Source organism: Carassius auratus, chromosome 28 (assembly GCF_003368295.1).
Source record: "Carassius auratus strain Wakin chromosome 28, ASM336829v1, whole genome shotgun sequence".
NCBI lineage: Eukaryota > Metazoa > Chordata > Actinopteri > Cypriniformes > Cyprinidae > Carassius > Carassius auratus.
Genome location: NC_039270.1, coordinates 16,285,899 through 16,312,082, shown reverse-complemented (window position 1 = coordinate 16,312,082; position 26,184 = coordinate 16,285,899). Strand labels below are relative to the sequence as shown.

Below are 26,184 nucleotides of genomic sequence, written 5' to 3'. Positions count from 1 at the left end.
GTTTATTAACAGCACACCGACCTTAACGGAGTCCCGCTGATATCACACAGATGTCCACGCCGCGCTTATGCAAGGCGCCGGCGAAAACAAAGCGTAAATAAAAAAAAGAAACTCGAATATCCGACGAAAACCACCGCTGCCACCAGTGTAACGCTTGCTTCAGCGCTTGTGGGTGTTTTCGGGGCTTTAATTGAATGTTTATAGGAATAAAACCCTCGAATACTGACGAGCTCTTTTTCCTTACTTTATTCTCTGGTTTTACAAAACTCCTCACTCCTCTCTCTTTTCCGCCTTCAGCCCCGTCAGAATAAAAGTCCTCATAACAACAGGTACTTTAACATGGGGCATTTCTAACACAAAAATAAAATGGTTTAATTTTTAACTCTTACACTATGTTATTTACAGAAATGTAAATAAGCGTTGATTTCAGTGCAAAGAAATAAGCATTATTCTTTTATAAAAATAAAACTTTTTTTCAGAGAATTTCTGATGTGTTACAGTGCGGTCATTATTAGTGTTGATATGATACCGGTACTAAATATCAACACCTTTGGAACGCCAAACAAATGTAAGTACCACAACTACCTTACATATGAAGATTAATAACATTATATTCCATTGTGTAATATATTATGCATGCGTCTTCAAAACGCATGTAAATATGTGGTTACATAATGAAACAATGCCTTCATCTTTCTCTAACGGAGCGCTCACAAAACAATGCTCACCAGCCCAAAGCAATGCATTATTGATATTTTTTGCTGCTATCTCTTTAAATGGGATTGGTCTGTTTTGTGTGCGTGTGCATGTGAGAGAGAAAGAGACAGCGAGTGGGAGGCAAGCTTTGTGTGGAGAAACAGAATGAACGGGCTGTTATTTTAGGCTAGGGCATTAATACACTAGTTTAATATTTCCTTCCATACACATGTAAAGTGGTATTTTACGGGTTTGGTACTGAGAGAGGCTTACATCTGTATGGCAACATCGACATATCAAATTATCATCACCTCCGCAAGGAAATAACGGGCAGGGCTGCTGCTGCTGCTACTGGTATATTTATTTATTTATTTATTTATTTCCCCTCATGCGTCCTGCAACGCTGTGGGAAACGCGATCGAGTCAGGCAGCGGTATCTGATTTATGATGGATTAATGGTCGTGTGAGCTGCATATGAAAGAAAGGTAAGAGAATCGGCTATTGATACAGTCGATTATTCTTTAATGTGATGCATGTTTTGATCCAGCTTAGATGGCGTTTGACGCAAAGGGTTCAAGGAAAACCAGAATATCAGCGACTGGTAATAACAATTTTCCCCAGTGAACAAGCACTGATAGGAAGAGTATCAGTAATGCTGATCTGAATAAAAGGGTGAAAGGACAAGGGAACGAGAATGCAACATTATTACTGCTCGGGTGAATGTGCATGTCTTTGGCTGTATCTCGAAACCTAGTATACTGCCTACATAGGCAGCATTTTTGTACATAGGGGGCATGCTGCCTAAAAATGTTGCACGCGTTTACACTGTAATAAATATGTTCTTATTATACTGTCTAATTTTTAAGTAAAACATCTAAAGCGCGTTTAAAACAAGATAGTGTACTACTAATATTTTTTCCCCCCGTTGGCAGATTGTTTGCTTTACTTAACCTCACTTAAGTTTGTTTGAATTATGCTCAAAACTAGAATGTGGGGTCCGAAAATAAACTGAATTCAAGCTTTTCGATTTCAGTTATAGCGTTCTAAATGACACAAATGTACTCATTAATGAAGATATGTCCTCGTAATGCCCAGGTAGGCGGCTCGCTATGTTTTGAGACAGTCTTTGTCTCGCTTATGGGATGCTGAATAGTCCTCATGTAGATGACGTCACCTGTCCGTCTTTCCGAGGTCGAGATACACACGTTATCCTCCGCGTTTCGCGCGGCTGTCATGATGTAACAGGCAAATGTTTTGTTCTAGAAACGGCAACGGCGTTTACAGAACGCCACAAGGCCCCGTAGAGTGTTTGTTAATATTTAGACATCTGTATGATTCCACACTTGGCGCCAAGGTTGCTCTCTGTGCAGTGTTATACGACGACAGGAACTTAAAGGGATAGTTCACCCCAAAATGAAAATTCTGTCATCATTTACTCTCATGTTTTCCAAAGCTATTAACTTTATTATTACATGAAACAGAAAATATGCTCATCATGCGCGTTTTTCTTCTATGTATTATGAGTGAATTGAAGGTTTAGAGCAACAAAATGGTGATAAAATGATGACAGAATTTTTCAGGAGAACAGTCTTGTTAATGTTTATCTTCCAGTGATGATGCTGAGAGATAAGGCTTCAGCAAAAGCACATGCTCATGGCTGCAAATGAAGACACACCTCTCACTACACAAGCTCAACCGTTAGGCCTATAGGATTTCTTAAAAAGTCTAGCCAGGGATTGATTCTCCTAAGTTGTTTAGAAGCTTAGAAGACCCTTAGTGATTAGGCCTACTATTCTAATTTAAAATCATCAGTGAGTTAATGAGAGTTAGCCTATGTTTAGAAAAGATTACAATAATAATACTCTAACCATTACCACTGTATATAGTATTGTGCGCTAAATGTGCATATTTCCTTTATGCATAACCTGATGACTAATTACATTTGCCAGTAATGAGTAGAATATAACAGAGTTTACTGCACAGAATACTGTATCGCACAATGCAATGTGCTTTACTTGGCTTTCCATGTTAGTGTGACTAACTGCTTGATAACAACAATACTATTTCAGCATGATTTTCAAAGTTTCTTCCTTGACTTATTACTTAATTGTAACAATTGCACCCGGGGAGCAGTTGGGGGTTCGGTGCCTTGCTCAAGGACACCTCAGTCGTGGTATTGCCAGCCCGAAACTCAAACCCACAACCTTAGGGTTAGGAGTCAAACTCTCTAACCACTAGGCCCCAACTTCCCCATGTAGTAAGCTGTTATTTCATTCAGAAAATTTCGAAACGACATATTCAATATGGGCACTTAAATCTGGCCTTTGCTCAGTATTCTTACATTTTATTTAAGATTTATTATTAGCATTTTTGCCTTTATTATATAGGACTGTAGAGACTTAACATGAAGCAACATGAAGGGTCAAGAAAAGGAGTCAAGGAATCAGGTTCCCTAAAGCAAAACCGCGCCACGTGTTGAACCGCTGTTCACCAAGCTATTTGTTCTGACAGGATTAAAATGAATGATTTAATCTGGATGAAACATTAACAGTGACAGATCTCTCTCTATTGGTTTGTCAGGAATAAGATCAGCGATAGCAGCTACCGCTGTAAGTAATTTTATGGGTGAAAGTGAGCATGTGTGGAGGCCAACTCAGTGTTGACAGCATAGTGTACACTATCCTCACTGAGAGAGTGTAGATTACACATCTTCACTTTCACATCGAACATCCCCCTCTCTAAAGGGTCAGTTGTAGTGGCAAGTTATACCAAGGACTTTATAACTATAAAGTTTTAATTATCACTCTAATTCTATCAGAATTTTAGAAACAATCTCCGTCTACACTACATAACCGAATGCATGTCCCGTGACCATTCATGCACAGTGGGCATGAGCGTAAAAGTGTAAACAAGAAGTAGGTTGCTATTCACTGGCAGGTTCAACAATGAGCATGATGGTGAGGAAAAGCAAGGACTTCAGTGTGTGAACAGATGATGAGGTGAAATTTTTACTATTTTTACATTTTAAAATGATTACAAGGTGGCCGAAAATGTTGATTGGGAATCATGCCAAAAGAAATACAGCAACATACTAGACAGAGACATGATACGGTTAAATACGGTCATCAAGGATACACTGAGATCACGTGGGCAGCCACGCTATCGTTTTCCCCGAAAGTCCCTGTTTTGGTCCGTTTACACTGAAATGCAACCTCAGAATATTCAAACTAAAACAGGGTCAGCAGCATTTTCAAAAGTCTCAGTTTTTTCGAACGTGGAAAATGCCGGAGTAGTGAAACGAAAATGTACTAGTGTAAACGGGGCCTAATTCTGCTGTTTTCCAACCTATACAGTTTTGGCTTCTCAAATGGAAAACCTCAAACTGTCTGAGATCAAACTGAAGTCAAACTGAAGCACCATATGAACTGAATTATTATGATACTGTTTTGGTTCCTTCTCTGTTTTAGAGACTTTACTTCATTCCTTATTTATTTTTGTTCATCTGCAGTCGTACACACGCTATGAGAACCATTACATAAGTTAGCGGCAGCTCTTCCAGGAACAAAACTGACACAGATGCAGATTTTCTTTTTACATTAATATAATTTGTAAAGTCTGTAATGTTAAAGTGGAACCATTCCTCAGCAGGTTAAGATTTCATTCTGTGGTCCCACTTACAAACTTCCAAAGACTCGCTTTAACTTCATCTAACTTCCAAAACTTAATTTGAAATTCCACCGAGGAAGTCTCAGAAGTGTTCTTAAGCCACCTCTCGCTGAAAACACGACTAGATTGTGGGGTTGCTTTGAACATGCAAATCCCTCTCAAAGAGACCACTGCCAATCCTGTCCACTCCAAGGAGCTTCCACTATCCCATCTCCCCGGTTCTCTCTCGTCCCATCCCCCACTCTCATTGTGTGCCAAGCACCGCACATCTGTCCATGGCAGAAGCGCCAGGGCTCCATTCTCTGCTTGTTTGTTGTCATATGGCTTGTGTGCTTCATCAGTAAATCCAAATAACATGGGTAAGGAGGCCGGGCCTGTGGGCAAACTGGAAAGGCTTGCAAAGTGGCAGAGGGGATAACAGATTTACTCCATGCAAACACACTGCCAACTGTTGGGGAAATACTCTGAAAAGTTTAGTCGTTTGTCCCTTGAGTGATGCAGACCAGTTCCCTTGTATTCCAAAGCATTTGCAAATTGACATGTTTTTTAATGGCATGTTTGTAAAGGAAACATTTCAGGCCAAACAACTCCATGTGTTTAGAACTGTATTGAACTGTACTGTGAAAAGTCCAACTATTCTCTACCATCTGACCTTAATAGAACAGTTTATCCAAATATAACAAGTCATCTTTACTCACCCTTATGTTTTCTAAGTTTGCATGCCTTTTTTTCATCTGTGAAACACAAAAGAAGATATTTGAAGAATGTTTCAGCTGTTTTTGTCCATATAATGAAAGTCAGTGGGTCCTATATATTCAAGCTTCAAAAAGGTCTTCCCAGCCATATACTTTGTAAGGAAGACAATAAAAAAACATTTTTTTTTTGTCATAAATTGCTGGTAAATTTCTCAAATAATTACAAAGAAATGGAAGAAAGACTGAAGCTGAAACAGTAATCTTTGTTTTGTTTACACATTTTTACAGTGTAGTTTAAGGCATTAGCATGTGATCTCAACCACCAGCAATTAGTTCAACTTGTAAAAGTTATTTTAAATAACAATAATCATCCCTAGAAAAGAAGGAAATACTTAGACGTTTCTCTGAATTGGGGATTGACCCAATATAAGTCTTTGTTTGTTTGTTTTTGCAAATGTATTTGCAGTTAAAGTCTTAAGTGAAATCAAATGAAATATTCAGAGCTAAAAGCATGACAATAAGCTAAACAAACAAGTTTAATCAGTTATTTGGTTGATCTATTTGTAACCAAGTAGTTAAGGTATCTTCTACAAGCTAATTCTAGCTATTTAATCCTCTCAGCTTGATTCAGAAAGAACTTCTGTACGTGTGGCACTTTTATTTGGAAAAGTATAAAGGCGCTCAGCATGCAGACACGATTTATAGCCATGTGCTTCTAAAACACCACCATAATTATTTAAGAAGGTGCTTTTTTTCCCTTCTGTATATCCTGATGAACTCCCTTGAACCCATCTGGACAGCAGCCATGTCCTTTACATGCCTCACTTTCAAATACACTGCTGCTTAACAGTGTTTCTGGAAGTTTTCCCTGGCTACTTCCTCTTTTCAAATACTTCATGAGGGCGACAGCTGAACTGATTTGTTCTAGTGCTGAATGTGAAGAGAACAACCATGTAGCTTCAGCATCTGAATATTTAATGATTACTTGAATTTCAAATTGTTCTAAAGAATTTTAAATGACATTCAGCTACATATATATATATATCTGTGTGTGTGTGTGTGTGTGTGTAAGGTGTTAACAGCATTTATGTAATAATGTTTTGTTGTATAAAATCCAATTGACTGAAATATGAGAGGAACACACACACACAGCAGCCAGAGGTTATAGTTGGACCTTCACATCGAGGGGTCACTGTGTCTGAGAAATGCTGACCAACAGATTTACTGGTTATTTGAACATGGATCTAATACAATATACTTCCTGTGTAAGTGAATGAGTTTTCTTATTATTGTGCCAAATAATTTTGGTTAAAGAATATCACTATGGTATTGCGACAAAAAATACACTTTTAAAATATAGATCCTCAATGCACATTAATTCTTTTTCTTTACGATTATACATTTTGTGCTGAAATGGAGGGTAAAGACAGCATATGGATGAGGCCTTGGCAAGCTGCCAGCGATTCCCTCTTGTCACATATCTCGGTACAGAAAGTTCCCATCAAGCCCCGTCCAAAATATGTCAGCTAGCTTTTTTATACCACTTGTCCCTCTCCACTCGAACATTTGCTGCACATGGTTTGGCATTGCATCTCTGGCCCAATGAGTGTTTGATTTGCCCCAGTGCAGAGGGCCACTAGCTCTTTCTGTGCCAATTTATTAAATGGTTATAGAACTCTCGACTGCATTGCCCACACAAGTGACACATCTTGGTGGGCCAGTGCGCTCCTCTGTAGTGCAAAAGTGTAGCTAAAGGCGTTCTGATGTGCTTCATCAGGCAGTTCAGTTGCTCTCCTTGGTGCTGAAGTTGCACTAACAGGTACTTTTCTCTCTCTCTTTCTGTCTCCCTCACTGCTTTTCCACTAGCTGCCCTTTTCCTTAGACATGTCACAAAGACATCTGCTATTTGAGGTACTTAAAGTTCCTTTTAATTCGAGGTGCTATTTTTTTTTTTAAGTTGTTGCCAGTTAATTTGGGTTTTAATACAGTGTTCCCCAAGCTTTTTTGTTGTGTGTACCCCTACATTCCCATCAATAATGCCTTAACACGCCTTCATTAATATAAAACCTCAGCATTGTTATCAATCTTACTTAAAATGGTTATTAATACAGTTTTTCACTTTAAAATGGAAACAAATCAGACTCTTGAAGTCTCACCTCTCTTTTTTAATGAGACACCTGAGCTTGTTTGTCTTCACAGGTTTTGACGCTTAATAAATTATAGTTTTGATCGTTTTTTCTGTAGGTTCTAGCACTACTGTTCTTCAGATGTCATCTTAGAAAGTGGTGTGGGTGTGGGTTTGTGGTCTGCTCTTTAGTGTTTGATTTCCTAGGGAAGCAAATTAGATGTGCTTCCCCCCACTAGTTTTCAAAAGCTGTGAAATGAGTTGTTCATTTGCATAGTTTTTGCCTAGATTGTGTTTCTCCTGTGAAGGTTTAGTGGTCATTCAGTCAAAACACTCTCATGCAAAATTACTTTTTTTTGCTTTTCTTTATGTAAATCCATCTCATTTGCTTTTAATCATTCTGCATTCAAAATCATTATGGGGTGTTTATGGGATAAGTGTTTGAGCTGCGGAGATAGGCTCACGACAGCTTATTGAGAAAAATGTCTGAAAGCAGGCAACACTCATTGACATTTTACACTTGAAGCATTAGTGCACAGAGCACGCACACCTGCATGGAAGTTTTAAGGTGGACCAGTGTTGAAAAGGCGCCTGTTTTTCTCGGAAAATGTTTAATTCCTATTTAGTTATTTTATCACCGTTTCGATTTCACTGAATCTTCAATCTTTCTTTGTTCATTCTCTGTGCTGCAATGTCTCTATTCGCATTGTAATTAAAAAATGAATGCACACAGTAAATTATCTGACTATATTGTGAATAATAAATGAGCCTGAGAGTGTGTGAGCAAACTCCTGCATTGATGTGTGAAATACAGTAAAGCAGCTGATGCTCATGTTATGTCATGCACCTCTTGAGGTCACTATCAAGGGGTCAATCAAAGATCAAATTTCTACGTTTTTAGTTCACTCTCTCCATACCGACATTTACTATCAGTTACTGCAGACAAAAAACAACTAATGTCATTGTTCTTACTATGGCAATCGATATAGATATATCAGATATTGTACAAACAGATCCAATTACTTGCTAAATAACACCGAGTAGCCAGTCAGTCTTAAAGATCGGATTTGAAACACAAATCTAATTTGTTCAGTGTTAACCAAGCCTCTGAATCTACATCTACTGTTACAAATATTAAGCTACAATGGGGCTTAAACCCCATCTTAAGCCTTTACAAAATGTGTGGAAAATTGTAGATGTTGTCTTGATTAAAAAATATGTAAAGATAAGTGCAGCTAAAGAGCTTTTTACCAAAAGTGTGAAAAGGTGAGGACTTAAACGTTTATCAAACTAACAGTGTTTTTGTCTTTTCTTTGTCTTGTTTTTTGACTTTTAGCCCCAAAATGAAAAAAAAAAATAAAAAAAAATAAATTACACCTTAAGAAAATGTAACATCTTCTGAAAGAGAGAAACACACATAATATGTTTTGCTCAAAATATTTATCTATGAAATGGTTGGCAGAACAAGGACAAATCTGTCATTGAAAAAAAAAACTGTTATTGTTAAGCCCTGCCATAGAAATTAACACTTTCTTTAGAGCTGTGATCACATTTATTCACACATAGTGTGAAAAAATATTTTTTAAATCATAATTATATATTTTTTAAATATCACTGTAAATATGTTATTGTATGCAAGAGCAATGATTCAACTCTGGTCTATTCACAGGCTTCCAATGCTGAATATGTCCACTCCCAGTGACCTCAAGTCTCCCTGCGTGACACGAAACGGCATGGTCAAACTTCCCCCCCAGCCCAATGGCCTCGGTTCGGCCAGCATCACTAAAGGCACTCCAGCTGCCAAGAATCGCCTGTGCCAGTCGTCCTCCGTGCCCACCATCTTGCCTCCCACTAGCCTGCCCTATCACCTGGAGCCCCTGCCCACAGCAGCCTCACTTCTGGGCCCCGACCTGGACACAAGCCCTGTGACTGCCATCAAAGCTCCCCTCTGGCAATTTCCCAAGACCCTGCTGGAGAGACAACTGGTCCTGGACGAAAAGGTGCTGAACCGGCTCTTGTGGTACTTCACCACGGCAGAAAAGTGCATTCTAGCCCAGGTGTGCAAGACGTGGCGGAAAGTGCTCTACCAGCCCAAGTTCTGGGAAGGCGTGACACCTATTCTACATGCCAAGGAACTCTACACTATTCTGCCAAATGGGGAGAAGGAGTTTGTCAGCCTGCAGGCTTTTGCTCTCAGAGGCTTCCAGTCCTTCTGTCTAGTGGGGGTCTCGGATTTGGACATTTGTGAATTCATCGACAACTATCCGCTGTCGAAGAAGGGAGTCAAGTCTGTCAGTCTAAAGAGGTCGACTATTACAGATGCGGGACTTGAGGTAACTATATATTCCATTATGTCATGCTGTCTTTTATTTGACTATCGAGTAATTCAGACATGATTTGTGTGGAAACAACTATGTTTATAATACAGGGGTCACCAAACTTGATCCTGGATGGCCGGTGTCCTGCAGAGCTTAGTTCCAACTGGCCTCAATACACCTGTCTGGAAGTTTCAGGTTAGGCCTTGATCAGCTGTTTCAGGTGTGTTAATTAGGGTTGGAGCTAAACTCTGCAAGACACCAGCCTTCAACTAGTCTGGTGACCCCTGGTATGATGTGTAATGGTAAAAAATCTATCAAATGGTAGAGATTTATACCAAAAGTATATATAAAACACACACACTCATACACTGTGAACTGCAACTATCTACAAAATAATGCCTTACCATTAAATTGTTATGCATAATGTAACATATTGCTTTACTTTTTTATTTGGTTAAATGAATTACTCAGAAACTCTCATAAGCAGAAGTCCACATAGTTTGGAAAATACTATAGACCAGTAGTACTATAGATGTCACAGTTAACATCACTTGCAGCTGCAAGTGTGGTGGCAGAAAAACACTGCTAACAAGTGGAGGGAAATAGGTAAAATCCACGGAATAAGAGAAAAAAAAATATTTTTGTGCCTTTGGATGTAAGTATCAGAAGGCAAATAATTTAAGAATACCGTCGTCAAAGACGCCATTTAAATCTAAATGCAGTCCATCTAATGGACAGGCTATAGACCCTGCTATGATTAGTATTACCCTGCTTTTTAACCATAAATTTGGTTTCATAATTCATAATAGAATTGTGAGATATCATTTCAGAATAGTGAGAAAAGTCTGAATTTTGAAATATGAACTCAATTTTTTCTTTTTTATTCTTTTATTCCATGGCCTCCATAAACTGCATTTTGAAAACTCTCATTTTCTGCCACCAGATAGGCTCCGCCCACAACAAAACATCACTGTTTGCAAACACTGAATCGGTCTTTAGGCCCTAATGATTTATGGAAACTACAGCAAATATATATATGGTATTAGTATTTTTTTTTTTAAATTACAAAAGGAGGAAATAAATACTGAGATTGATTATGCTGGTCATGTCAACACAGTCTTTGATGGGTCCATTCGTAAAGTATAGTAAAGTAAAGTTCATGTAGTGTTTCAAACATGAGTTAAACTATGATTACTCCTAAATATACATCCTTTGAATTTAAGATCTCCATCATTTACTGCCCACCCCTATCAAGTATTATTAAACAATTATCTAGATTGCAATGTGGTCGCAGCCTCCATCAGACATGGTTAGAAACAACTGTGTTTTGCAAGAACATGCAGCAATGATCACACTCATCACACTTGTCTCTATGCTGTTGCTATTCTAGGACTGGGCTTTTGTTGCCATGGTGAACTCTCAAATTGTTCGTGACAGCATCCAAGCTTTTTTCCCTCAGATATGCAAACCAGCATGTGCAATGATAGAGACTGTGGAGCTTCTTCTGTCTGAGAGAGGATTGGGCACCTCAGGCTTGTTTGTGAATTATATAGGGTAGGGCAGATCTCACAGCACAGGTCTTGGATCGTGACCAAGAGAGCAGAGTCCTGCCTTCAAGAGCTCTTTTTCTTGCCTTAAATTAGCTCTTTCATTTTCATTTTGTCTTAACCATTGGTCCCTTCAATATAATTAAGATGTCCCTGAAACATTTCAGTGATTATAAACAGAAAATGTGCCCATTGTTCCCTTTTTCATTGGCTCAGTAACTAGGTCAGTGGGGTCACACAATCCAATAGTTGTAGACCACCTAAATGCAGACATTTGCTGTTAATCCCAAGAATTATCTTAACTATTCAGGTGTTCATTATTTGGCCATATATCCACTGCATATATATTTGGACCATCTTTCATTTCCCAATTTACATCAATCAGAGGTGCATTTCCCAAAAGCATTATTAGCCAACTATTGTTCAAGTATAAGTTCAGTTAAACTCTACTGGTATCAACAGACCTTGTGACCAAAGTCGCTTTTGGCAAACGCATCCCAGTTTATGAATTAGCATAGTATTATAGGTCAAATAATCCTCAGTTTCTATAAAACAAATGATTGGAAGTGCTTAAGATATGTATGAGCATCGTTATTTTTATTATTTCCATTTTGTCTTGTTTTATAAATTAAAGAATGTGGCACTAAAGGAATGTTATTGACAGCATTTGTAGCATAGTGTTGGTTACCACAGGAAATTATCTTGACATTTCATTATATCTCTCATGAATTTAAAAAGAAGCAGACAAAATATAGTAACAAAACATCTGGCCAAACATTTATGACTGAAATAGGGTCTCTTGAATGATAATCGTTCTGTGACATTACATAAGGACTTGGCTCAACTAACAGTAACACCAGCGCTGTCTGTCACTCACCGATGATATTGTATTGGGTGTCCACATATATCACATGTTATTTCCATGCTTTCCCGCTTTGCTCAATAATTTCAAATCTTGAATTTTGTTTGTCATTGTAGAGTGGGTATTGCAGTCTAATTGAGACCGAACTCTGAGATATCGATGAAAAACAATGGACATTCACGACATCTTTGGGGTGCACATATCGCAAACTGAGCTGAACTGAACCGAATGTTCCTTGTCTATTCCAAACTTTGGGAAAGTTTGTTTACTTGCTTTTTTTGTCTGCAACTGGCAACACGCAGGTGTCATACGTCTACAGCAATGTGGCCGCGATTTCAAAATGATTCTCGGAATAAATTCAGAACTTTGGTTCGAAAATGAATTGCGATGAAGAGGAAGAGTTCCGTTCTGTTATGTTCTGTGCATTAAGCAGAAACGATCGCTGAAATCAGAAAAATAAATATTTAATCTCATATGTGTATAAGTAGGCTACCTACATAAGTCGGTGAGCGGGAAAAGTGTAATGACCGTTACCTTTTCATTTATATGAGCGCGTGGCTTTCTGTGCAAAATAGTAGAAGGTAAAAGTAAGCTTACAGATTTATAATGTCTATGCTTTTCCCTTTACGCTTAACAATGTTTTATTATTTTCAGTGATAAATTTGGAGTTATAACATATATCTGATAACTATAACACATGTTGACATTTTCTACAATTAACCAAAGACAGTAATCTCTTTGAACGAATTTGACCATGAGAAATGTTCTGTATTTGTATTATTAGGTTGTCAAAAAACCTTCCTGCAATGGTTTTGGGAAAGTTAATTTATGGTGAAAACAAAGCAATAAACAAAGCAATTAGATAATGTTTAATGTACAGAATGTTTAGTCATTGGAGCCGTTAGTGAACAAAGGCATTCCTGGAACATTCTAGCACTGTTAGGAATTGGTTTACAAAACAATAACTAAGTGGAAATCATAACCTTAAATTCTGAGAACATCCTGGGTTTTCAGACTCTTCTGGAGCTTCTCAGGCTTATTTAATACAGTCGAATTAACTCATCAGTTGTTTAGTAGAGTAGCCCATTACCTACTGCACTAGTAGCTCATTTGCAGTTAAGTGTATGCTTGATATAACATTGCTTCTCCTGAACTCTTCAGGTGATGCTGGAACAGATGCAGGGTCTGATGCACCTTGAACTCTCCGGCTGCAATGATTTCACAGAAGCCGGCCTGTGGTCCAGCCTGAATGCGCGGCTTACCTCTCTCAGTGTCAGCGACTGCATCAACGTGGCAGATGACGCCATCGCCGCCATTTCTCAGCTCCTTCCCAACCTGTCGGAGCTCAGCCTGCAGGCCTATCACGTGACTGACACGGCCATGGCCTACTTCACCGCCAAGCAAGGCTACACCACCCACACGCTGCGCCTGAACTCCTGCTGGGAGATCACCAACCATGGCGTAGTTAACATGGTGCACAGCCTGCCAAACCTCACCTCCCTCAGCCTGTCAGGCTGCTCGAAGATCACCGACGATGGCGTGGAATTGGTCGCAGAGAATCTGAGGAAGCTCCGGAGTCTGGATCTGTCCTGGTGCCCCCGCATCACTGACATGGCCCTTGAGTATATCGCCTGTGACCTACACAAGCTGGAGGAGCTGGTTCTGGACCGGTGAGTCTGCTGAGTTTGCACTAATGGAGTGTTAAGTAAATCTTGCTGATATTTCTTCTTACAGAGCCTCACTGGGATTAAATTTGGTACATGGAAAGAATGATTACTATATTTGTATTGTGTGCTTATGACTCTTCTTTATATGGCTGTGTTCAGATGTGTGCGGATCACAGATACAGGCCTGGGTTACTTATCTACCATGTCAACTCTGAGAAGTCTCTACCTGCGCTGGTGCTGTCAGGTAAGTGTTTGTGCGACTGTTTGTGTCAGCTTAATGGGCGAGTCTTGTTATGAAAATAAAGATATGGGTTGCTGACATATACGTTATCCATTAACTTTTTTATTCATCACAATTAGGTTCAAATGTATATATTAGATCATTTCTAGCATGTCACATCAACTAAACATTTCCCTGTACTTTTAGGTGCAAGACTTTGGGTTACAGCATCTATATGGCATGAGGAGTCTTCGTCTGCTCTCTCTAGCAGGTAAAAACACTCTGGAAGTGCTGATACTGCAGAAGGCAATGATAAAGCCCTGATAAAGGTCTATAATGAAATGACACTGTATGTTTGGAAGTAGATTGTTTCTATGAATACATGAGCTCAGTTAATCCCTCAAAAACAGATAATGCTGCCAGAGTAAAAATATATTGCTTTGGAACAGAAAGATAAACTTTCCTTTTAGTTAATGAACACATAAACATATACAAAGCTTATTCAATATTACATTTGCAGATTAGAAAAATCCCCTTCTTCTAACAGTAGCTGTGCATAAGGATTTTCCATTCTAGTGTTTTTTTCCCCCACATAGCTGCATACAAAGGCCTCAAGTACCCCTTCATCCAGACCAAGCACGTTCCTTTAAAATAATTATTGTCAATGTCATATGACATAATAAACTTCACTTTTAAACTATATATATATATATATATATATATATATATATATATATATATATATATATATATATATATATATATATATATATATATATATATATATATACTGTATATAGTACACTAAACGTCATTTTATGAGATTGATTTTGATTTGAAGTAACTAAATGTTTTAAGCCACTTATCTTTATATTAATAGCATTTTATCTTTATAATCTTTTGACAGCAATAAACAAATAAAAAATCTTAATTTTTTATATAGGTTTAACAAAGTAAAATTGAAATGAAATCATCTGTTATGCAAAAAGAAGTGTTGCTCTACATCCCAGTGTTCATACTATCCATCCTAAATATTATGTGAGATTAGAATAAGTGTGTCTCAAAACAAAAATGATTTTTGAAGTGTGGATCTGTGCACACTCTAATGCCTAAGTTTGCCCACAATATATTGTGCTTTGGTAAAGGAATCGGTTCAGAACTCCAAACACTAATAAAAAGCTATAAAAAACTTTAAACATGGCGGATGTGTGTTATGGACAGTTAAGTAGAGATGTTTACCTATGTTATATTTCATCTGCAACAACAATGAAAACTTTAATAAATATCTGTTTGGCCATTAACTTTTAAATGCATCATTATGCGCAAAGAATATGAGCAGAGTTCTCTGCATAAAGACCCCGCAGCTGGCAGATAAATATTGTAGGAAGTTAAATTAAATGAAATATGGAGGACATTAACTGTGACAAGATGACTGACAGACCAGTTTACAAGTTGACAAGGTGAATGTAACACAGCGCATGTATGTCCCAAAAGCTTGCTACTCTTCTGCTCCAAACACAAAAGTGTCTACTTAGTCTTCACCAAAAGAGTACATACTTTAAGGGCATAGTATAAGCAGGCATATTAGGATGCAGCATTGTTGTCACACAGCTTTATAAACAGGAAGTGAGCTGGTGAGTGGAGGTGGCTGCTAGTGTTTAAATTTGACCAGCTCTCATTTTCTCGGTCTCAGGGTGCCCTCTGCTGACCACTACTGGCCTATCAGGCCTGATCCAACTGCAAGAGCTGGAGGAGCTGGAACTGACCAACTGCCCGGGCGCCACAGCCGAACTCTTCAAATACTACTCCCAGCATCTGCCGCGCTGCATGGTCATCGAGTAGAGCAAAGAGTTTCATGGGCACCAGCACCCACCACATCACCAAAACCTCCTCCTACAGACTGATGATAAACCCAATCTTCATCCTGGACCCACAGGAAGAATCAACAAGAGAACCTGAATGGAAGTTTTTTTTCTGGAGGGGTGAAAAGGGATCATTGACATGGAAGACAAAAAGGGAAATCTGAAAGAAAAGGTCGGGACGGGCCTGGACTGACGAGCGAGAGGGCAAATGTACAAAGCGCAGTGGGTCAGAGGCTAGATCTTTCATTAAATAACACGACACATAAGAATCAGCCCCCACACATACATGAAACATGTTCCTCCACTGAGCTGTGAGACTAGCTTCCGTGTCTCATCCGAAACTGTTTATCTTGAAGTGATAAAGGTGTGCGCTGCCTGTTTGAGCTGTCTCTCATATATCCAGGGAAAGTTAGAAAGGAACCGAAACATTTAAGGGAAAGAATGAGGTTATGGAGCCACTGCAACAGGGTCTGTCTCTTCGCTTTTGTCCAGTGCCATCCGGGTCTCTCGCTCCCCTCAGTGGTGCTGCCGCTCCATCTCGGTGTCTGATCAAGGGAAAAATCCAGAACCTTAGAGATGAACAGCTACCTAGATTTTCACATCTACGCTACTTGCTTTTTGTCATGCAGTTCTCTTTTATTATTATTATTTTTTTTTTTACGCATTATTTTTGATGAGAAGGATTACTGTGAAACATGTATGGTATGTGTTGGTGGTTTTGGACACTTTGAATAAGAAGGAAATCCAGGTACGGTGAAGGTACAGTATTAATTGGTACTGTCCTCTGAAAGGAACCAGCATAATCAGAAGTCAGGAGGCTATTTTTTATTTTTTGTTTCCAGCAGATTGCTCTTTTAAAGACATTTCCAGATATTTTGAGTTGGGGAGAGCGAGGCAGATCGGAACTGCTCATAAATTTTAATATAGTTCAGAGGGACGGTGGATTGTACAAAAGATAGCTTGGCTTTTCCATCTGCCTGTTTTGTTTTAATTCCATTTTGATGTCAATTGATATTAGTGGATTATGTGCAGGTTTCCATATTAATCCTGAGTCAAATGAAAATGAGATCTCAGAGTGATCCCATAATGCAGCTGGGCCACGTGACAGCCGTTCATAGACTGAAACTGCACGTCATTGCTCACTTGTCACCAGGCCAAACCTTTACAGCTGTGGACAGCATGGCGGTTCTTCCATAGTTTCTTACAGTACGGGCGAATTGTCTCTTTCAGCCCGAGTCCTTTTAAATACATCTGGTGAATATGGTTTACAGTGATTTTCATCAAATGCAGAGGCAGGCCAGTGTAATTAAAGAGATCCCAAACATCCCACTCAAGCTTATTACAGTAGTCTCTTTTCATCTAGCAGTTTTGCTTTCCCATTAAGCAATACCCACATGTCTGCTTTTAGATTAGCAGCGCCTATTTATTTTCAGAAGTGTCGGGTTCTTCGCCCTCACAATTGTGCTCATCTGTGGCGCCTACCTCGTTTTATCATGGGGTATGTGGAACACAGGTCCGTAGGGGAATTTGCTGAAACCGTCATTTCTTGTTTTCCACCCCACACCATACACCATACACCATACTGAACCCTGCATTTGTCCTCTCAGGAGATTAACATGCTGCTCAGATCACCTCAGATGGGTTTGCTTAGATGTTGATGACTTTAATGTTCACCTACTTTACACAGTGTCAAACTTAACACACGCAAAGTGGCAGAAAATATGGGGTGGTGACTAATTTTGGAGTCTTAGATTGTCGAATGATTTATTTAAAAGCAGTCCCTAAGTCCTAACTAGCTAAATGTGTTTACCTCTGAATTTTCGAATCATCTGTGGACCGATATGGTAGTAGTGCATGTAATTTGGTACTTCTTTCTTCAGGAGAGTGTACAGAAATGTACTTGTTGACTGAGATTTTAGCCATGCTGTCCCACTCAAACCACGGCTGGTGAGTGCCCCTGCTGGTACATGCCTGAACTACATCATCTAGATGCAAAAAGTGTATCTCTACATCGTTGGCCATCCAAAATCAGCAACATATTTTGACTTATTAACTATATTTTAAAAACAAACGATCAAGAAGTTATGGCATTGAGGAACCATATTAAGTTTTCCCAAAGAAATCTTACAGTGTACAGTTCTTTTTAACAACTATTTTTGCCAGGAAGGAACCTTTATTTTGTGGACATTTGAGAACAATAACAATTTGAATCGATTGCTAGCTTTCTCCAGGTATTATAAACGTCTTAGATTCACACATTAAGCTAATCTTACTCCATAAAGTATAGAACAAACAGATGTAAACTATGTCAGTCCACTCTTAAGAAAAAAAAAATACAAATGTTGTCACTGGGGAGGTACCTACCTTTTCTAAATGCACACCGTTGCACCTTAAAAAGCTCATATTGGTACCTTAAATGTACATATTAGTACCTAAAGTGTAGATATTAGTACCTAAAAGGTACAAAAGTGTACCTTTTGAAAAGCTACTGCCCCAGCGACAGCCTTTGTACCTTTTTTTCTGAGAGTGTGTAATTCCAGCATCACAGTCTTTAAGTGGACACTTCACTATCCCACTCTAAATTCACTAGGCTTTAAAGATAACTGATTATATCTACTAAAAGACACATTAGCACTCACCTCAGACAGTGGATCTCTCTTCTTGGTGACCTGTTTAATGGGGGGTCACAGCTAATCAGGGTCAGCGGCTGCTGGTTACCCAGATGAGATCCCCTGAGACTTTTAATCTCACAACCTTGTGTGACTTTATCTCTTGAATCATTGAAGTTGTTACGTATTTATTTGCTTTTACTTATCATTGGTAGTGGGTTAATTTATTGACACGATGCACATATTTATTTATCTATTTATTACATTTCCGAGGATGGTACTAGCTTTATTTAGAAGTAGAACATGATTTAGATTTGTTATTTTATTATGGAAATTGGAGTTGAGCTTTATTCGATTATTTGTAGGGTTAGAATAACCGCGGTCTCCGAGGCACGTGCTTTTTTTGTTAACACACACCTGACAGAAGAATGGAAGGGCAATAACCTGTTGACAGAGGCCTGGCTGACAGTGAGTTGACCTATTTCTAGCCCGACCGCTGCCCGTTTTCTCGTGTTTACTGACTAATCTAGTTCACCTCTTTTGTTTGTGATTGTAAAATGGATGTAAGGTGAGAGATGCTGTCATAAAGTCTAGTATCCTAATAGTGAATCGGCATTGTGTCCAGGACTGGATGTGAAATATACTACACTTGTTCATATGCCTGTGCTGAAATTGTAGCTCTGTTTGGTTGCTTTAAGGTATCCTGATAACTATTAAAAGGCAGTATTTACATTCATTTGATAGTCTTACAAAGCAAGCAGCACGATTTGATTTCACAATCGCAAAGATCTGAAGGAAATCCCATCAAAGCGCTTTTCATTTCGTATGTCTCCATAACAGAAACAACCATTTGAGATGAATGAAATAAAGAGAGATTATTAATATATCGCGAAGGCATTGCATAGTATTTGAGGACAACTGTATGAAACTGTCGGAGATGTTGTATTAATCTTGTATAAATACTATCGTTTTCACTTCCAAACCGAGCCTTTTCCCATCTTTGTATAGAATGAGAGTTTATGCGTGTGGGAACTTTTTTCACAGGATAGAACCCTAAATATAAGTATGATAACTCATGCACTAACCCCACTGTAATCTGTAAATATCTATCAATACGTCGAGGTCATAACTGTTTTCCAGGCTGCCTGGCTCTACGCACGCACGTGAGAAACCTGATCAAGAAAGAGGCAAGATATGCAAAAAAAAAGGTTCATGTCTTTTAGTGATGAGTAACATCAGCAATGGATCGTATAGAAGACTTAAGCTTGTTTCACTTTGTATGTTGAGCTAATATCAAAGACAAGTTAATACGGGCTAAATGCAAGAACATGAACAGATGTTTATTGTGTGTCTACATTGCCTTCCTCATATGATCGAGGCAGGGAGTCAATGAAGTACTGGTGAATACTACTGTGCGAATTTCGCTTTATTGCCAGATAAATCTGACTGGCAGATATGGAGTGCTTCTGTCTGATTTACACTGTAAATTTAAACCATTTTCAAGGCCAGTTGCCATGAATAGTGTTCCTCTGATCTTGCTCTCTGAAGGTTTTTACTAGCTTATCCCATCCAGCGTGTGTTGGGAGTTTCTGTTCACCCTCCAGCTTGCTTTCAACTCTAAATGTCTGGCGCTTCTAGTTGTTAAGCGAATAGAATAAACCATCTGTAAATCATCACCTCTAACTCTTCCCAACTAACATATGTCAGGATTGTTTCTTTTATAAAATTTGAGAATGACATGATTCAACGACAGAAAACAGCTCTTTTGTTGGCTCTTTGTATGTACTTGTACATGTAATACTAAACCAATATTAGTAATGCTTTTGACATTCATACAGGGTCTATAACAACGACTTTTATTCTGGTGCAAACACTTGGTTTGGGTGACTGTGGTACAACAGCCTATAATGAGCAATGTTAAATATCTGCCTCACGCTGATTAGCTCAAATGTTTCTCGCATTTCTTTGGTATTTGATTTCTCTGGCGTGCCATGGGCATGTCACAGTTCCCAGTTCTTTAGGGGACATTTCTTTCTGTAAATACTGTTGTAGTGGTTAATTTTAAATGAAAGAGAAAAAAGACAAAAGTTTTATGAACTCCATCTCATGGCTGCAGTGCCTTGTCAGACAAGCGTTGTTGTTTTCAGTTGGTTGGTTCCAGTCTGCACCGTTTTAGTAAAAGTTGTACAAAATAAGCACCATATTTGCGTCATTAATTTTCTCTGACATTAAATTGTTATGGCATAGTTCACCCCAAAATGTATTTAATGATCGAACCGTACAGCTTGCTTCTGTGGAACAACATATAAGGTGAATAAAGGACTGATTTTTATTTTTGGGTGAACTATTCCTTTAAGACATGTTGTTAGCTGTTCCTGTATGTTTGAATGTTGCTTTCTGAATGTGCACGCACACACAAACACATCTACCTTGCCTATTTTGAGACACACCGTTTGTGAGACATTTATTTTGTATTTTTTAATGAAAAAGGCTCTGAAAATGAAGAAAAGCTTAGTTGTGCTTTGCAGGCCAACAAAAACCTATCCCGCAGAGCTTGATAAAAGATGTTTCAATCAGGCAAATGGGGCTCTGCTTTATAAGCATGTGTTATATAAGAGTCTTAAGTAAGCTATTTTGGCAAATTTAGTCTGATGTTAACACTCCTGCAGCAAGTCACAAAGAAGACGTCTTCACTTGGCACTCAGTGGCTTTCGCAAATACTAAAAACACAAACAAGGACACGAAGAAAACGGATCAGAGGTGAAGCGACTGTTGAGGTATGATTGAGGTTTTAAATGCAGAAAGACATCTGTCTAACTGTCTGTCTTGTGTAAAGAGTTTAGGCCATTCTAAAATAAGAAGACATTACCTTTTTTAAGTCATTGTACATACAACTATCACATAAACATTTTATAAATACTACTGTTCAGAAGTTTGGAGTCGGTAAGTTTTTGTTTTTAAAGAAGTTAATTTTATTCAGCAAGGATTCATTAAATTGACCCAATGCGACGGTAAAGACATTTATAATGTCAACGGATTCATTTCTCTTGACCTTTTTAGATATTTTTATAATAATTAAATATTATACAAAATAAAACAATTCCGGACTTCATCAAGCAGCACAACCATTTCCAACTAATAATACAACTAATAAACTAATAATAATGATAATAATATAAAAATTTCATAAAGTACCAAATCAGCATATTGGAAAGATTTCTGAAGGATAATATGACATTAAAAACTGGTGTAATGGCTTTGGAAAATTCAGCATTGCCATTACAGATTATTTATTTAATAAATAAAAAATTCAGCAATGCTGAATTTCAATAGGCCATGTACACCAGTTTTTAGTATATATATATATATATATATATATATATATATATATATATATATATATATACACATATATACACACACACACACACAGATATTTGAAATTGTAATTAGTTTTTGACTGCATTCTGTACAAATGAATGCATCCTTGGTGAGACTGAGGCTCCACCCGAAAACTGAAAAATGCTGCCTTTGGAGGACGCATTCCAAGATAGGAAGGCATCAAGGCATATTCGAATTCAATGTAAGCTTCAGTTCATGTCTCCTGAGATGCCTTCATCTGGACGATTTTTAAGGTAGCATGGATGTATCCTTCGCTGCCTTTGATATCCCACAATCCTGTGCGTTCCATTCTGTGACAGTTGAGCCCAAAATTAAAGATAGCATCTGAAATTTGCGGTCAGTTTGTGTGTAAATGTTTGTATTTGATCAACGTTTTCCACTTTTGATGTAATTTCTAGCAAAAAAATTAATATTGCAGTAATGAAAAATTCCTCTTAGTTATCACCAAAGCGCTCTATATTTTGCTGTAGATCATTTAACCGTTACTCTGCCTCAGAAGCCTGTTCGAAATCCGTTTCATGAGGTGCCTTCGTGCAAAAACACTGCCTGCAAAGTCATTGCCTGATACGGCAGCGAGGCAGCAAGTCACCTGCCTAAGTTTTCGGATGCAGCCTGAGACACTTATCATTCATCCATGGAAGAAAATGTACCTCACCCCAAAACTTTGGAACAGTAGTGTATAATATTACAGCAATCCCCAATGAAACTAACGCAATTGATCAGTGGCTCCACATAAATATTGAACGGTGGCAATTTTTTAATCATAAATCAATGGTGTTTACATGTATAGTAATATTAGTAACAAGGAAATGATGACGATGCCGCTAATACACTTCGAGTAAAAAATGTGATGCTGTGATAGAAAATAAGAAGACATTATGGATATGTACAATAGCTTTGATAAGCAACAGGGCAAGATGGACTCCTGACGTCCAATGGAGAGAAGTAAACAGCACAATGTGTACCTTTAAACAGCAAGTTAACTAGGTTAGTGAAAGACAAACATTCCTACATACAACCGTAAGCTTGACCTGTTACTGTTCAGCAAACATCAGTAAGAATCGACTTTCTCTAGTTCCCTTATCTATCTCTGCGTTAGAAATGATCAATAGTATTACATTTCACACCGGAACCTTTAAGGTCAAAGGTTATATTTGAAAAAAATGTCCCGTTATATCAAGAACACATTGGCTAGCATCACAGCAGCCATTTACAGATAGCAGGAAAAGAGTCTTTAATGATCCGTTAAGAAAATACCTTCAGCTTCGAAGCAGCTATGGTAACAAAAATATTTGTCTAAGGTTCTTTTTAAACTCTTCTTTTACAAAAGTACAGGGAAAGATCATATTTAGCGGTAAAAAAACCCTAAAATAATTACTTTTAGAAATAAAAGAACAAAAGGAGCATGTCACATTGCTGGTTCAGTGTAAATGTATAGGTGCAGTAACACAGATTGTGGGATTTTCTCATGCTGTGAGGTGTCAGGTGTGCAGGAACACACACACACACACACACACATTTTCCAACATGCCATCCCTCTGTGCCATTCATTCGGCAAAAAAACTGATTAAAGAGAGAAAAAAAAATAAAGGGGAACGTTCTCTTAGCCAAAACCTGGTTCAATTCTACCCATAATTCATCCCAGATGCCTAGCCACAAGTATAGATTTATTTCAAAAATAGACTCATATATGAAGTTTACACGCCTAAGCGGAAATGTCTTTAGTCAAACGTGTGTCGATTTTCCATCAATGGCGATCTAGAAGTGAAATGTTCATCTCTCCCGTTCTGACTCGGGGTGAAGGACGGACACTCGCTCCATCCCTTTCAAAGGTGACTCTCTGCATCGCTCTTCTCTAGGGTACCGTTTTCCAGGGTCAAAGGTGAAAGCGCCAGTCCATTGGCATTGCTCTCGTTAAGTCTCTTCACTCTGTAGGTCTCATAGTGGATGTCATGAGTGACGTCCTTCAAATCTTGCAAGTGGGACCTTGAAAGTAGAGCGCAGTAGAGCATAATATCAGTTTTGATCCCACAGTAACACCCCCTAAGGGAAATATGCACAGTGTAAAATAAAAGTCATTCTCTTATGTGGAACTGAATTGTTTTCGGACTACATCAGCTTTTTATGATCCCTTTGTGTGATTCGGTTGGTGTAATTTGATCTCGGCTTCAGCAGGAGGCCGATCAAAACGTGTGAAAGGCGATTCAAAAGTGTGGAGAGTTCTAACGGTCATCCTTTGTTTCCCGTTTCAGCAGGGAATCACTCTCATACCATCTGTCAACGGGCCGCCATCCAAGAGTTACGGCAAGGGGGCTTTGTGACCCGGCCTCACCCGATCAGACTGTAATTAACCTGTCCTTTACTGAGCTCACAGGAAAGGATGTCCTCTTGCCTTTCTCAGCTGTGCTGTTCGGCCCTACTACTCAGATATCACCTTTAGAAAGCCCATAACCATTTCAGCTGGTTAAACCAAAAAAGAAAAGTTTGTAAAACTGACATCATGTGACCAGAACAGTTAGTTTGGTCCCAGATTATAACTACTGTGTACTTACATTTCAATTAATCATTTGGTACAAAGCAATTATTGTGTACATACATGTTTAACATTGTTTTTATATTTTTAAAAATACCTGCATGTAATTACATCTGTAATTAGATTTATAGTTACACTTTTGACCTATCCCTTACACCTTAAACCAACCACCTTCCCATTCCATCAAACCTGTCCCTAACCTTACCCGTATCCCACGTCGATAGCAGCAAAAGTGTTTTGCAATAGAATATGAACACAATAAGTATATTGTAATGATTTTTTATGTAAGTACATAGTAGTTGAGGCCACTTAATAGTGAGACCGTTGGTTATAACTGCATGAAACTCTGACCAATCCGTTGTTTGAAGAATCTAAAGGAATGCGAATCAAATTTCTTTCATAAGCTGAAGTCAATCATAAAAATAATCAAATAAAACTATGTAAAAAATCTATCAAAATTATACAGGACACAATAAAACATAAGATAAAACAATAAAAAGGATATTTTAGAATGCAAAGAAAAAAAAAGCATAAAAGAAAAGAAAGACAATAAAACTAAAATTAAATAACATTTTTAGTTTTTCCAGTACTCTCTTAATAGAAGATTTTAGTTTTCTCGCCCCAGGTAGGATTGGTTCTAAATTATGATTTGAAATCATATGATTATGATCTAAATTCAGTTAGCATTCCTTTGGTAGTTTTTGTTTATTTATTTATTGTAGTTTTTTTATGGGATGAGATAAGAATGTCTAAAAACATTAGTTAAATTAAATTAAATTAAATTTATGCATTTAGCAGACGCTTTTATCCAAAGTGACTTACAGTGCATTCAGGCTATCAATTTTAACCTATCGTGTGTTCCCGGGGAATCGAACCCCCAACCTTGTGCTTGATAATGCATTAATAACGATAATGCTCTACCACTTGAGCTATTCTTGAGGAAGTAAGCCTTCTGTACCTCTGGTTGTCCACCTACAGCTGAATATTTGATTTACACTAGTATGGGATGCCATTGATCTTGTGGTTTGGACCATATTCTAAAAACATTAAGTTTGAGATGATATCTTGTCAACTATAATGTAAGGGTTATAAATGTCTGCTCCCATTTGACCTAAATAATAAGACCATATGCCATTAGTATACTCAAGTCATTCTGTTATGATATTTGAAGACTTGCAAGTGAAAAAATATGACTTACCTGATAAGAAGATCTCTCAAGAGTGCAAACTCACAATGCGCAACATTTTCAACTGAAATAAACAAAATACAAAGGCATGTTCAAGAATTCATCCGGGGATATTGCACCACTGTACTTTCGACACACACCACTTGATGGCAGTGTTGAATAACCTAAATCACAGACAATCTTGCCTTGTGAAGCCTGTCAGCCATCATTACACACTTAGATTTGAAGATTGTTACAGTTTCCCTGCCGAAAATACCAGCATGGATTTCCATGGAGGTCAACCAACAATCTTTCTGGTGAAACTAGTTAAGAAGCCTGGCGGAGACACCAGCATCCAAAACACAAAATATCACTGATGACCCACAATTCATAGTGTTCATTCGGACTCTCACCTTCGATGATCCCCCACTTTGTTTTCCTTCCCAAGACTTTGTTCCCATTCACCTGGTGTTCCTTATCTGTTCCCACCACAGCAAAGGGGATGTTTTCCTGAAAGAAACATTCGCCACACCCTCAAAATTTCATTGAGTACAAAGTATGAATCCACTTAAAGCCACTAAAGAAATCCATCACATAAAAATGTACCAAGATGTGAATTAGTTTGTTTCTTCATCAAAACCTGTTTTGAGATACTGAGCATTACAGTATTTGCTCACCAGTGGATCCTCTGCAGTCAATGGGTGCCGTCAGAATGAGAGTCCAAACAGCTGATAAAAGACATCACAATAATCCACAAGCAATGCACTTGTGACTCCGGACCATCAATTAACATCTGGTGAAGTGATAAGCTGTGCTC

At 38.2% G+C, this 26,184-nt stretch overlaps 2 protein-coding genes across 5 annotated transcripts in view; one reads left to right on the top strand and one right to left on the bottom strand.

The window, feature by feature from the left end:
- Nucleotides 1-798: 798 nt before the first annotated feature.
- Nucleotides 799-20,462, top strand: LOC113046994 (F-box/LRR-repeat protein 16-like). The gene is made up of 6 exons (XM_026208206.1): nt 799-1,181; nt 8,852-9,515; nt 13,071-13,579; nt 13,736-13,820; nt 14,004-14,067; nt 15,490-20,462. The coding sequence occupies exons 1-6, from the start codon at nt 1,171-1,173 to the stop codon at nt 15,636-15,638; spliced, it is 1,482 nt and encodes a 493-aa protein (XP_026063991.1). The 5' UTR covers nt 799-1,170; the 3' UTR covers nt 15,639-20,462.
- A 1,926-nt stretch (nt 20,463-22,388) lies between these two features.
- The window catches only part of LOC113046993 (neuronal-specific septin-3-like), a 64,606-nt gene continuing 60,810 nt past the window's right edge, over nt 22,389-26,184 (bottom strand). For all 4 annotated transcript variants that reach the window (XM_026208201.1, XM_026208205.1, XM_026208204.1 and 1 more), the window contains 3 exons: nt 25,781-25,877; nt 25,401-25,452; nt 22,389-23,655 (listed from right to left, as the gene is read on the bottom strand). In XM_026208201.1, coding sequence (XP_026063986.1) covers nt 23,496-23,655; nt 25,401-25,452; nt 25,781-25,877 — 309 coding nt within the window. In that variant the 3' untranslated portion in view covers nt 22,389-23,495. The remainder of the gene's footprint in view (nt 23,656-25,400; nt 25,453-25,780; nt 25,878-26,184) is intronic.